Below are 14641 nucleotides of genomic sequence, written 5' to 3' on the forward strand. Positions count from 1 at the left end.
GCTCTTTACTAAGGTTCTCACAAATAGATTAGCTGTTCCTATGAACCTGCTTACTTCCAGCAACCAAACTGCCTTCATTAAAGATAGGTTTATCCTAGAAAGTGTGGTAACAACACATGAGGTGCTGCACTCCACTTATCACTCAGGCAGCCCTGATTTGGTGCTTAAATTAGATTATGAGAAGGCTTTTTGATAAAGTAAATCTAGATTTTCTCATGGAGATCCTTGAGAAAAGGAATTTTGGTCCTAGATGGATGAAATGGATTTACCAGATCACACATCTAGGATCTGTAGGAGTTAAACTAAATGGTGTAGAGGGTAATTTTTTTACCACTGGCAAAGGGCTTAGACAAGGGGATACCATCTCCCCCCCTTTGTTCAACTTAGTGGTTGATGTTCTTAGTAAAATGCTTGCTAAAGCAGTGAGAAATGATCTCATCCAAGGGCTTTGCTCTGATATGATTCCCAGTGGTGTAGTCTGTCTGCAATATGCAGATGACACCATTCTTTTTATGGAAAAGGATGAGAGAAAACCTGAGAATCTCAAGAAAGTTTTAACCTGCTTCGAACAAGTCTCTGGAATGAGAATTAACTACTCTAAGAGTGAAATCATCCCAATAGGTCTTACAGTTGAGGAGACTGTACTTTTTTCAAATATCATGGGATGCACTGTGGGTGCTTTCCCCATCAAATACCTAGGAATCCCCATGCACAATGATAAGTTGAGGAGAGAGGATATCCAACCTCTCATTGACAAGATCCTCAAGAAATGGCTGGTTGGAGAGGAAAATTACTCTCCTATTCAGCCAGACTTATACTTATCAAAACCTGCCTTGCTAGTGTACCTCTCTATCTGCTATCCTTCTTTAAATTCTCTAAGTGGGCCCTGGACCTGATCAACAGCCAGCTGGCCCACTGCCTTTGGAGTGATTTTGAAGGAAAAAGGAAATTACATCTTGCCAACTGACACTTGGTTTGTATGAAAAAAGAGCATGGGGGTCTGGGAGTGCCAAACATTAGAGATGTCAACCTCTGCCTACTGGGGAGCTGGGTTAAGAGATATGTCAAGGATGAGGGAAAAATGTGGAGATCCCTGGTAGATTCCAAATACCTTCATAATTCCTCTAACATCTTTGCTTGTAATGCTCAGCGCTCGTCCAGATTCTGGCAAGGGGTCATGTGGGCAGCCAAGGCCCTGAAATTTGGATATAGATGGGTAGTTGGTAATGGGCAAAAGATCAGGTTTTGGGAGGATATTTGGTTTGGTACCTCACCATTGTTTGTCCAGTTTTGGCCCCTCTATGTCATTTGCCACCAGCATGGTGAGACTCTTGATAAGATCTGGGACCAAAACACTATTAAGCTGACCTTTAGAAGGATTTTTACACCTACTATGATGGAGAGTTGGTACTGCCTAGAGCAAATTATTACTAGTACAAAATACCTTGGAGGTGAGGACTCCTTGATTTGGCAACACGAATCCAAAGGGGAGTACACAACTGGGTCCTTGTATAGTATAATTAACTTCAGAGGTGTTCAACCTATTCACATTCCTTCAGTTTGGTCTATTAAAATCCCCCCTAGAGTCCAAGTTTTTTTGTGGCTTCTTTCTCATATCAAGCTAATGACCAGAGACAACCTCTCTAAAAGAGGCTTTGAAAAATCTCATGAATGTGTCTACTGCTCTGAGAGAGAGTCTATACAGCTTCTCTTTTTTGAATGTGTGGTTGCTAAGCAAATATGCGAATCCGTTTCAGACTTTTTCTCCTGCTCTTTGGGAGCTGATTACCTTTCCATTGCTAGATTTTGGATAGCCAATAAGAAACACACTGCTCTAAATGCTATCTGTGCTAGTGTATTATGGGCTATCTGGAAGCATAGAAACTCTTGCATTTTCAGAAATGTAATGTGGATTGATTTGAAACAGATCTGGAACTTGATGATGGGGCTCTTGAGGAGATGGCTGATTCTTCTCAAGGACGATGCTCGCGTGAAGATGGAGGGATTCATGACCAGGGTTATCCTGATCCTGAGCACCCCCTTCCAGATCACAACAGGGTAGTTGAGCTTGACAAAAACACTGAAGGTGTTTTCGGTCAAGTGCTTCTCACCAAGCTGAACTTGGGGGTAATGTCAAATCTGCCTTCTGACGCTATGCAGTCATCCCCGTCCAGGAGCCCAGGCAGCTTCACCTGCAAGCATACGTTGCTGAGTCCTGTGACGCCGCTGGACCTCCTGGGTTCCCCTGCCTGGCCAGCAAAGAAGATCAGGCGCCCCGGAGTTGCACCCGCTGGAATGTGCAAGATGAAGATCCCGCGACCGCTGGAGGAAAACAAGCAAGACAATTGCGCCGTCCTGGGGATCCCAGCCTGAGTCTAGCTGCTGGCTGTAATAGCTTAGTTTGCTGGTCTGGGAATGTAATAATGTGCACCTTCTTTTACTTTTGCTTACTGAACTTGCGTTTTGCAAGCTGTTGTTACCTGAACTCTGGTTTCGTTATTCATAATGAAATCGGGGGAGGCGCTGGCCCTCCTATTATTCTTAAAAAAATTATATATTTTTTTAGTGTTTGTTGTACTATCATGATCGAAGATGAATAGATCAGAAGTTTATCAGAAAAAAAACCATGTAATGCAAAATGGGGGCAAAAAAATCCAATCCCCCTCGCGCGTCTACTCGACACCGGGCTGGGCCCTGCCATCGCTGTAGCACAGGGCGAGGCGGAGGCCGACCCCCAGCTCCCAAGCCCTCTCTGCTTAATTCCGATAAAAAAAAAAGCAGTTGCTGCGCCGCCGCTGAAGCTCCCTTCTCCCAGCGTGATTTCCCTTTCCCATGTCCCGGCCGCTCTACAATCTCCGGCGACGCCTCCTCGCCTCAACCCTTCGACTCCTCCCATCGCCCTCGCACCGCCTCTCCACCACCACCTCCACCCCGGCAACCCGCGCCCCTACCACCCCCGTGGCCGTCCTCTGGGAACTCGCCGCCTCCCGCCCGCCCTCCAAACTCCCCCTCTACGACTCTGCCGTCCGCCTCCACCTCGCCGCCTCCTCCTTCGGCCGCCTCCGTTTCTCCGCCGCGTTCCTCCACCCCTGCCACCGGCTACCCGACCCTGATCCCTCCGCCGACGCCACCAATCTCTGCCGCGTCTGCGGCCGCAAATTCCGCGCCCGCGACGCGCTGCTCCGCCACTTCGACACCATCCACACCCGAGAGAACACCAAGCGCCTCGAGCGAATCGAGTCCTCCCGCGGCGACCGCCGCGTGCGCCTCGCCGCGTCCCTGTCTCTCAAGCTCTCCAAGTACACCAAGGCCGCCCGCGAGCTCACCGCCGGCGTGAACCCCGGCTCTCCCGCCGACGAGCTCCGCCGAGCCAGAGTCCACGCCGAGCTCTCCAGATACCCGTCGACCGCCCTCCGGGATCGCGCCCAAGAGGTGCTCGACGATGGGTCCGTGGGGTGCCTGATGCTGGTCTCGGGGCGGGAGGAGCTCTCCCCTCTGCTGCGACTGGCGAAGGAGAAGGGCGTGCGGACGGTGGTGGTCGGCGGCGAGTCAGGGCTGGCAAGGTGGGCAGACACGGGCTTCACCTGGGCAGAGGTGATCGCTGGAAAGGCCAGGAAGGCAGCGCCGTCCATGTCCGGGAAATGGCGGGACAGGGACGTGCTTAAGGGGCTGGAGTGGAGGTATGAAGATGACGAGGAGGAAGAAGTGGTGTTTGAGGAGGACGGCGATGAAGATGGTTCAGAAGAGCTGGCGGGAAGTGCAAACGGAAAGCCATGGTGGAAGCTGGAATCAGATGGCGATGACTCATTTTGCACATAAAAGTGTTTGTTCGTTTGCTGCTGGGGGGTTAGGATCCTTCAGAGTTCAGAAAAAGTGTGGATTATGCTACACCAGTGGTGCCATCAGATCTTTGAACAATGATCTGTTTACACAAGTTCAGAGAGAGTTCAAATGATCTACACCAGTTCAATCCAAGTTTTCTATGCTAGGCAGAGCTTTTGTTTTAGATCATTTGAACTCTCTCTGAACTTGTGTAAGATATGACCAATCCTGATCCCTTGCGTTCGTACGCAATGTGTGTCCTTTGTCGTTGATATCAGAGATTATTTCTACTCCTTTGTACTCGTTTGTTATATACGAGTATATATTAGAATGATATCTGTCTAGGACAGTGGTAACTTCATATTACTGAAACGTTGTTAATACTGAGTGGAGTGAGTGACACCGAATCATCCATTTCTTTCCTCGACGACTCAGCGTGAGCAACATTATTATTTTTTTAAGCAAAAGAGGGTTTCCCCTCCGATTTCCATTAGAGAAACCAACGAGCATCTGAGCAGTCACAGCGTTATAGATTCTATTACATTACCAATATTACATCGAGAGAAAGCAGGGAAAGATAACACTGCCTATCACCAGGCATCTAAGCAGACTAAGCTATTCATCAGGTTGCCAGGAAAGCAGCACGCCAAGCCATCCCCCCATCTATCAGCCCCAAAAGAGATGCTCGTTTTTCAATCCTGAAGTCGAAGCACGCCAAAACGCCAGCCTTGCGCCGCCTTGTACACTTCACTTGCTACTTGTTCGATGAGTTTTGCTCCCAGCATCAGCGATTTTTCCTCTGGGTCCTTTTGCAAAATAGCCCAATCAAAAATCCAACCACACATTACTTTCACTATTCCCATTGGGTCAGTAACTTTTTTCCTGTCAAAGACAATATCATTTCTACATTTCCATATTACCCACAAGAGAGCAGAGGTACCAACCAGAATCAGTTTCTTATTATCAGATGTGAAATTCTTTAGCCAATTTCCAAGGCAGTCATTTAGATCTCTAGGGATATGTTTTAGATCAAAAGCACACTTGACTAACGTCCAGATTAGTCTGGCTACAGAGCATGAAAAAAAATGATCAACTGTTTCATTTTTACCACACAATACACAATGTTTATCACCCTTTCATCCTCTCCCCAACAGATTATCTGTAGTAAGGATACTTTTTCTAGCAAGTAGCCACAAAAAGAACTTGATCTTGGCAGGGACTTTAGTTTTCCACAAAAATTTCCTGGGAAAACCAACATCAGTCTTGATCAAGAATCTATATAGTGATTTGACAGAGAATTTTCTGTCAGCAGTCAGCATCCACATGGGTTTATCATCACCTCCATACATCAAAACTTCTTTACATCTCACTTTCAAGCTAGCCCAAAGTTGTTCAGTTTCTCCAAACAAAGATCTCCTGAATGTAAAACCATCCCATCCTTTATCAATGCCCCCCCTGACAGAAATCCCATGTTCATAACTGATAAAGAACAGAGAAGGGTAAGCATCCTTGAGTGGTTTGTCTCCCACCCACCAGTCTTCCCAAAATCTAGTGTTTCTCTGATCTCCCAGTTTTTTTCTTAACATGAGGATAAAAGTATTTTTTGACTTTACGAATGTTAGTCCAGAATTGAGAATCCCCATTTCTATGTTCAATCCCAAAAAAGACATTTGTTTTTAACATAATTTTCTTTAATGATCCCTTGCCAGAAACCATTTTCATTTTCTAATTTCCACAACCACTTAGATAACAAAGCAATATTAAACATCTCCAGGTTTGTAAACCCCCAATCTCCCTCCTCTTTTGGAAGACAGCTGAATTTCCAGTTTACCAGATGGTATTTTTTCTTGTCTTCTTCAGCCTGCCACACCATTCTAGCTCTATAGAAATCCATCTTCTTCCTAACCCTAGCAGGAAGGAGATAAAAGGACATCATGTAGATAGGTATATTAGAGAGACAAGACTACACCAAAGTTACTCTTCCTACAATATTTAGCAATCTACCTTGCCAACAGGCACATCTTTTTTGAATTTTTTTAGTAACATTCTTTCACATGCTATTACTAATTCTTTTATTGGAAACAGGTAGGCCAAGATATTTCAGTGGGGTTTCCCCAAGGATACATGTGAAAATTTCCTGGTAGAGATCTTTTTTAGCTTTAGCTTCCCGAAAAGATAAATCTCACTCTTGTGAAAGTTAATTGTAAGTCCTAACATTTGCTCAAAGGCTGCTAAGATAAATTTCAGATTTCTAGCAGAATTTTCATCATCTTGTATCAAGAAAATAGTATCATCAGCATATTGTAACATGTTCACTCCATTTTCATGATAATCAGTGAGTACCCCTTTAATAAAACCCTCAGTTCTAGCTTTATCTAAAATGATAGCTAGAGCATCAACTGCTAGATCAAAAAGCAGGGGGGACAGAGCACCCCCTTGTCTGAGCCCTTTGAAGGTTTTAAAGTAAGGACCAATGTTATCATTGACCTTAACTCCCACCTAACCCCCTCTCATGGTGTGCTTAATCAGTCACACCATTTATCAGGGAATTTCTTAAGTGTTAACATCTTATGGACAAAGGGCCATCTAATTTCGTCATATGCTTTTTCAAAATCAACTTTGAACAGCATATCACTCTGTGTTTTCTTATGTATGGAGTTCAGAGCTTCATGTAAAATCACCACACCCTACATTCTATATCTACCTTTCACAAAAGCAGTTTGTATGGGGGGAAATAATAGGATTAACTACTTTACTCAATCTATTCATCAGAACTTTGGTAATAATTTTGAAACTAACATTCAACAGACAAATAAGTCTAAATTTTTGAATTTGTTTAGCATCATTAGATTTAGGGACTAGAGTGATAATCCCATAGTTCAATCTAGCTAAATCAATTTTCCCACAATGAAAAACATCCAGGATGGCTTTCAGATCAGTTTTGAGCATCTCCTAAAAATGTTGGCAGAAGTCAATGGCAAATCATCAGGTCCTGGGCTTATGTTTTTCTCCATATCAAAGACTACTTTTTTGATCTCATCCATGCAAAAGGTTTTGGTCAAGTCCTCTTCTTCTTGAGAGGAAATCCCTTCAGGGTTTTGGATATCAAGATTTATAGTAGTATTTTCAGCTTGTCCAAACAGCTTTTTATAATAATCAGTGATATGCTCCATGAGCTTAACATCACCTTCAATGTTTTCCCCATCATGTTCGAGAGAAGTGATTCTATTTTTTCTCCTCCTCCCATTAACTTTGGCATGGTAGTATCTAGTATTGGAGTCACCATCTTTAATTTCTTTGTCTCTATATCTCTGCAGCCACTTGATAGCATCCATTTTAAGAATATCTTTAAGCTTTTTTCTCAAAGCTCTTTGTATTTCTCTGTCTTGGGCACTTAGGCTTCAACATTTTTATCTATCTCATCTAGTATTCCGAGGATCTTTTTTCCTTTTCCTGTAGGCAACATTGGCATTAATAATCCAACCCTTGATTTTTTGTCTTATATTTCTTAGTTTTTTTGTCAGACATCCAAACTAGACCCGCCACACCTGATATTCCAATTTTTCTCAACAAAATCCCTAAACCCCTCCATGAGCATCCATGCATTTTCAAATCTGAAAATAGGCTATTTTTTATGATCTCCAGTATCTAGAAGGAAAGGGGTATGGTCAGAGATCTCCCTTTCCATGGCATTAACCATGGCTAGAGGATATTTATCTTCCCAGTCTGGACAGATAAATATTCTGTCCAATCTTTCATAAGTAGGGTCAGGAAGATTATTTGCCCAGGTATATTTTCTCCCATTCATTGGAAGATCCCTAAGACCAGCATGTCCAATAATAGCATTAAAGACAAAACTAAAGTGATCCAACCCCCAGGTTTATTTTTCTCTGCACTATTTCTAATCAACTTGAAATCACCCCCAATCACACAAGGCTGAGGATTGTCTTGGTAAAACCTGGAGAGTTCAACTAAAAAAGTTGCTTTCCCATCTTTTTGAGCAACACCATAGACAATGATTAGGTTCCAGCTGAATTTAGCAACTTTGTCAAATAAGAGTAGTTTGACAAAGTATACCCCCTTTTCCACCTGGAGTAGCTCAAAGCAGTCACTATTAATACCTACCAAAATTCCTCCACACTTGCCTCTAGGGGCAATCAACTCCTAGAGAAATTTTCTCCCTCCAAAGAGGTTGTGTAATTCATTTTTAGTAAAGTCACTCTTGATAGTCTCCTGCAACCCCACAAAATCTAGTTGTTTTTCTAAGATAGTATCTCTAATAAATTTTTTTAATATCCTACCCTATCCCCCTCATATTCCAGAAGAGGTCTCTCATCTTTTTTTCTTTTTTCTCTTTTTGTTCTTAATACCCCAAATCGAGATGGATTTTTTTCCAGCACTAGTGGCCGTATTTCCACCTCTCATTTTTCTATTGCTTGAAAATATTTTATTCAAATTGTCATAATAGTCCAACTCTGTATCAACATGAGAGTGGTCTCTTTCTGAACATAATAGTTCCTCTAACTCTGCATCTCCAATATCTATAAGATTTGAAGAGCATTTTTTCCTCATCCTTTTCTTTATTAATTATGATTTGGAGATATATATCTCTTCTAGCCTGCTCCATATTGGAGATTAGGTCTAGATTTTGATTAACCATATCTATGGCACACCCCAAATCAATCCCGACCTTGCTAGTCATTTCAAATAAAGAAATTTTATCATTGAAAGAGTTAGTGTTCTCACCATAGTTATCTTTTTCAGCAGCCCTTTCCTTGGCCAAGTCTTCAATTTTGACATCCTTCTTATCCAGGTTTCTATCACTTCTTCTAGTAGGGCCATCCTTGTCCTTGTCTTTCTCCCATCTTCTTTCTTGTGAACCCGGTTTGGTACCAAGAGATTCAACAAAATCTTGACTTGCTGAGTAATCCACTTGTTCTGTGTATGCATCTTCCTGTGTGGGATCTTGAGGAATCTCAGAGTCAAATTCATTTTTCTCTCCTAGCTTATCTCCAGAAATATCTTTTTCTTCCCAGGTATCAATTTTTTCCATGCACTTGTTGATTAATTCCTGATGACCTTGAATCATCTCCACCAGCTTTTTCCTTTCTTTTTCCCAAGCAGCAATTTTCTTTTCTTCCATTCTCCTCCAAGCCTCATGTCTATGTCTGTCCTCCTCCACGTCTTTGAATTTTATCATAGCTTTTTCAAGTTCAGCCTCCACCTTCTTCCTCAGACCTACTTCCATGAGATATTCTTTCTATATACACAAGATCTCTTCATTTTTTGCTTCAATTCCCCAAATTGCTTAAGCCCAACACTGCCTAGAGAGATGTTCTCTTTGTTCCCTTCAGTTTCCATGTCTCCAATTTTGATTTTTCCTGTCCCCCACCATCTTCTGGGTTTAGACCAGCTTCCAGATTTTCAAATTTTCTTTTCTCTTCGTACCAACCCTGTTCTGTTACCTCCTCTAGCTCCATGGTCACCCTATATATCATCAAGTCCTTATCAGTCACTTCAGTGCGCATGGAGATTTTTTTCATGATCTCTGACTCCCACCTTGGCTCTAACCTTTTCTTTCAAAATAGTGGTCATGTCAATTTCCAGGATAGGTCCCATGGTGGTAGCTACCTCACACATTTAAAAGAAGTGTCTAAAACATTCAGGCACTTTTCCAAACTGGATCCATACTGTGTGCAATTTGCCAATAGCTTGAGTATCATAAGTCCAGCTGCCTACATTAATTATAGCTTTAGTCCCCAGCAAGTTGAAGTCTCCAAATTTGTGCAATTCAACCAGCCTTCTTTTGCTGGGGAATCTCATCAGATAGGTTTTGCCCCCATGTTTTTTGCACCTCCACTGCCAATTCCAACTAACATATAATTGAATCCCTCCAGGAATTGGTTTAATTTACCTCTCCAGAAGCAATGTTCACTATGCCCACGGGGTTTGTCTGCTCACTGCTCACTATCTCTTTTGAATTCTGAATCAGCAGCACTCCAAGCCCTCTAGCAGCATATCCTACAAACTTTGGGGCAGGTTTAATCTGTTCAGCTATATACATTCCTCAGTAATGTGTGAGTTTTTGCCACAAATGATGCAGTGAGGCAGCTTGCAATCTCTTATGAGATGTCTCGTATCCTTGCATTTGTTGCACCTCACCCTGAAGTTGCCCCTAGTCTTGTTCTGCTCAAAGTTTTCTCTCTGTCCAGTTCTAGTATTCTGCCCCCATCCATTTTGCCCTGTTTTATTGCCCATTCCTGCATCAGATCTCCCCTCCTGGTGAAGTCTTTTCCTTCCCCATAGTCTCCTTTCTTCTTATCCAAGTCATTGTTTCTGCTGCTCCCCAGAAGAGCAGCCACCCCACCTCCAGACGAACTTTTCATTTTTTTGCTGGGCCATCTGAGCTAAGAGTGCCCCAAACCATTGCTGCTGTTGGATCAGATCGAGAGGGGGGGGGGGCAGGGGCCATAGCAGTCTCTTTACCTTTGAGATTGGTCGACTGCTCTTCCTCCATCTTATTAGCAAGATTTTCTTTACCCCCTATGCAAGTCTTCATGTCTTCTCTTCTCCCTCCATCCATGTCCATCTGCATATTGGAATTCCCAGCTTCCTCTCTGAACCAAAATCTGACTCCATTTCTGCCATTATTCTGGTAATTCTCTCTAGCTACATCTTTCTCCTCTTCTTTCTTTCTGCATTGGTAGTTGTCTCTCCCTCCTCTATTGAACCTCCCTCCCCCTGAATCCACCTGCCCCTATTCATCATCTCAGCCTCACTGCACTTTCTCGGTGGCGTCGAAGGAAGGGGAAACCCTAAATCCTCGAGGGGATCACACACTCTCTCTCAAAGCAGAGGAGGGGCTCGTTATTTATATGGAAAAAAGGTTGGCAAAGCGTATTTCTGGATTCTGTCTTTCCTTCTTGACCTTTTTGCCCTCCATCTGCCCTGATAATTGCTTTCCTACCCCAATCGGGGAGAGACAATACTTTACCATTTTCCCATGCCATCAACAATAGGAACTAGACAATTATCTAAATTCATATGTTCTAAGTAAACCTCCGTATTAGTCAAGAAATCTCGAATTTGCGCATAATTCCCCGCATTCATCTTTGCAAATTTTTAACCTCTTCTAATTTGGTCAGAATCAACCTTGTAGCTAGCACCTCCAGAGAGGGTAGCGCAGTCCTTCACAACAATTTTACTAATAGGGTTTTTGCTAGAAATATTTCTTGCTTTCTCCCTGATTTTATCTTCATATACCTTATCTTCCATACTATCTAATTTTTCCTTACCAAAACCAGAGCCCAAACATGCTCTATTCTCAATCCCCCCATCTTCAGCGGACAACTTCCGCTGTTTTTTGAAACTTGTTTTGCCCGAGATTTTCACCGAATCAGAGTCAATGAGTTATTTGTTCAGGTAGGGTTTCATACCTTGCAGATCCAACGAGGGACCAACTTCCTCGTCGGAATCCTCACCAGCGAGCAGCCAGAAACTACCATCCGCCGGCGAGGTTCCTATCCCCGCCCCAAAGAACGGGCGAGGCAGAGAAGGCGCAGCGAGCAGCGAGGGAAGCACGGCGACCTCCTCAGCACCAGAGGCATCTTCGCCTTCCTCCTCTTCGAACCAGGCTTCACTCCCCCTTCGCCCTTGCTGCTCTCTAGATCTGCCTGCACCTCCATCTTCTCCACCGGCACTGGCGTAGGAAGGCCCATCACCGCCCTGATGACGAACTCCGACGGACCAGTCAGGGTGGTGCGGCGCGAGCGGAACGCCTTCCACTTCATGGCGTGCCTGGGATCGTCCGATGCCGCCTCCTCCATCGACCAGAGCATCATCCTGAGTGCGCCCACTGGTTCGCCCGACGGGGAGAGGCGCAGATCATCCGCCTCTGTGAGCCTTATGAACACCGACCCCGCGTCCTTCAGATCCCGCTCCTCCGTAAACCAGGAGATGATCTCCGTCAGCATCCCCATCTTCACCTCGTCTCCCGCGGCTATCTCCCTTGCCCTCGCCTTGAGCCTTGGCTTCCAGGTCGCCATGGATCTTCAGGGGCGAAGCGCTCGCTTGTGGTAGGAGAGAGGAGTGGATTTCGTCGAGAGAGGATGGAATGGCCGCTCCACGCATCGCGGCTTTAATTATCCGCCATTCCCAACGCTCCCCTCCTCCTTGACCTTGATTCTCGTGTCGCGCCGTCCCTCCACACCAGCCCCAGCGCTCTGTCTACCAAAACAATGTGACAAGGGAACCTGACCTGCATCCCCTCTTGTATCACCTTGCTATCGTGCACCCACTTCAAGTCAACCCAAATCCCTAGGTCATCCAGCAATGTCAGAAATGGCGAGGTGCCTCATTAGAGAAGCACGCCCTATCGGAACAGTAGCAGCACCGACGCAGATATATCGGAGACGAGGTGAACCGCCCATCTTCGATCAGGCGGATCCGACCCGCTCAAGTCGCCGTGGGAGCGAGTTGTCATCGACTTTGGCTGTTTGCTGGGCTGTATCTTACGTGAGCAATAGTGAAAAAACGTTTACCAGATTTCTTAGAAGTTCAATGCTTATTCGGTAGAACTGCCATTTGTTGCATGGTTACCACAAACTTGGTCTTTATTTTATATTTTGATGGCACAAATGGCTTATGCCGAACAGTTGATCAGGTAGAAATTTATACCCCCGCAAAAAAGAAGGTAGAAATCTATACAGAAGAGTTAGAAACTGGAGGCATCATCTTCAACAGCCATGAATCCTGCTCACTGCTGTACTTTGCTTATCATAGTAGTACATCTAGTAGTTATGAGATGAAATGTTTTCTATAGGCAATTGCCAGTAAACTGGATACATACTTACAATTCTGTCACTAACCTTTTTCAGGAACCTACCGCTTCGGCTATTATTGCTACTCCTATAATTGATGATTACAGGGATATTCTTTGCTGGAAGCTCACTCCTGGTAAATGTATTTCAAAGAGCACTTACAAGTTGTGTTCACAACAAATTCATGATGTGCATGCAAATCAACCGAGGCAGGTAAATCAATCAAACAAAGATATTATGCAGCAGGTCTGGAAGCACAAATTCATGGCTCCAAGGGTCAAAACTTTTGCTCGGCGCTTACTTAGGCATGCTCTCCTACTGGTCTTAGAGCCCGCAGATTTTACCTCTCATATTTCTTCTACATCCTCTAGATGTGATTTAGATGAAGATGATATGCACCTTTTCTTTCTCTACAAGTTTGCTAGAGCCTCTTGGTTCGGGCACCCTTGGTATATTAAATCTAATATTCTTGCTCTCAATCATAATTTTGCTCCTGATATTATTCGGGATCTAATTAACATGAACCATCCGCAAGCCTCTATTCCTATTATATTCACCTTTTTGTCGTGCTTGCAGAAATCAAGAAATGATGTTCTTTTTTGCAGGAAAAACTCGACTCTTGCCATTGCCTCTGTCCAAGATATGCAAGATCCCCACCAATAAAATCCTAAAAGTCAGCTGCCTTCTTCAAAGGAGCAATCTGCAACAATCTTCTCTCAAGGACAAGAACAAGTTCAGTAAGGCTCCACCCTCATATCAGACTTGGCTATTACAGGTACCAAAATATATTCAGATGCTTCTTGGCAAAAGAAGAATGTTCCTGGATATGGAGGCAATCCAATCCAGCTACTGGAATTGGAGTTCACATCCTCATCCCCGACGACAATTCTGATTCAAGCCTCTACTCATGATGTTCATTCACCTCTAGTTCGAGAGTAAAACCTGTCTTTAGTTGTTCTCATTCTTCTTGTGCCAATGTATCTTGCCCTTTTCCGCAATATTTTCTCAACTTTCAGGTTCAGGGCTATGTAATTAATGTTGTACATTGTCTATGAGTTGAATGAAATAGTGGAGCTTGATGGCGCCTTTAGAGCAACTCCAACACGCCGACCCGAACGGATGGCGCTTTTGTCCGCTTTTTGTCCGTTTGAGTCGGTTGCCCGCTCGGTGTCTGCCCTCCTTTTGATTTGGGTCGGCAGTGCGCCCAACGCACGGACCCATATTTGCCGGCGTGGCCGGCTCACTACTAGGGAAAAGCCTAGCAGTAGCGCGCGTATTAGGTGTATCAGTAGCGTGGGGTGCCGCGTTATTGATATGGTGCTACAACTAACATGTATCAGTAGCCCGTGGTGACCCACGCTACTGCTATACATGGCTAGCAGCAGCGGGCTTTTGGGCAACTCGGTATTGCTAATATCTACAGCGCTTTAATTCAGGACGCGCTACTGGTAAGGGTGCGCTGCTGCTAACTCTACTCCCCTCGCTACTATTAGTTTTATTAGTTTTTTTCTGCATATTTGTTTTGTATATGAACATGCTTTATACAATAATCTTTAGCATCATACACATACAAATGTAATCATAGCATCAAATCATGTCATCATCATAATCATCATCCAACACAAAGTGGTCTCTCGTCATCATCTCGAAAATAGCGATACAAGTTCTTGCAACTACATCGTCATCCATCTAAACAATGATATACGCGAGAAGAGCTATCACTATGAGTAATGCAGTACATGAGTTCGTATCCCTCTCTCGCACTAGCGTGAACCTAAACTAACTACTGGCTGTCGCTCGGAAACCGGAAACCGGTACACCTAGGCCTGACACTCCGGCCACTCGTCGTATACTCCTGGCGTAGCACTTCTTCACCATCGATGATCAGTGCACCTGCATCGTCACATGAGTCGATGATATGCAACATATATAGTTGAGCAACAGAAAGAGACAGACTTGGCAAAAATAGAAGCAACATATCATAAGCATAAATAACAAAG

At 44.1% G+C, this 14641-nt stretch overlaps 1 protein-coding gene across 1 annotated transcript; it reads left to right on the forward strand.

The window, feature by feature from the left end:
• The first annotated feature begins 2730 nt into the window (after window positions 1-2730).
• On the forward strand, window positions 2731-4243 carry LOC123041497 (uncharacterized). Its single transcript, XM_044464096.1, has 2 exons — window positions 2731-3910; window positions 4024-4243. The coding sequence occupies exon 1, from the start codon at window positions 2833-2835 to the stop codon at window positions 3817-3819; it is 987 nt and encodes a 328-aa protein (XP_044320031.1). The 5' UTR covers window positions 2731-2832; the 3' UTR covers window positions 3820-3910; window positions 4024-4243.
• The last annotated feature ends 10398 nt before the right edge of the window (window positions 4244-14641 follow it).

The sequence above is a fragment of the Triticum aestivum genome, chromosome 2B (genome assembly GCF_018294505.1).
Source record: "Triticum aestivum cultivar Chinese Spring chromosome 2B, IWGSC CS RefSeq v2.1, whole genome shotgun sequence".
NCBI classification, from domain to species: domain Eukaryota; kingdom Viridiplantae; phylum Streptophyta; class Magnoliopsida; order Poales; family Poaceae; genus Triticum; species Triticum aestivum.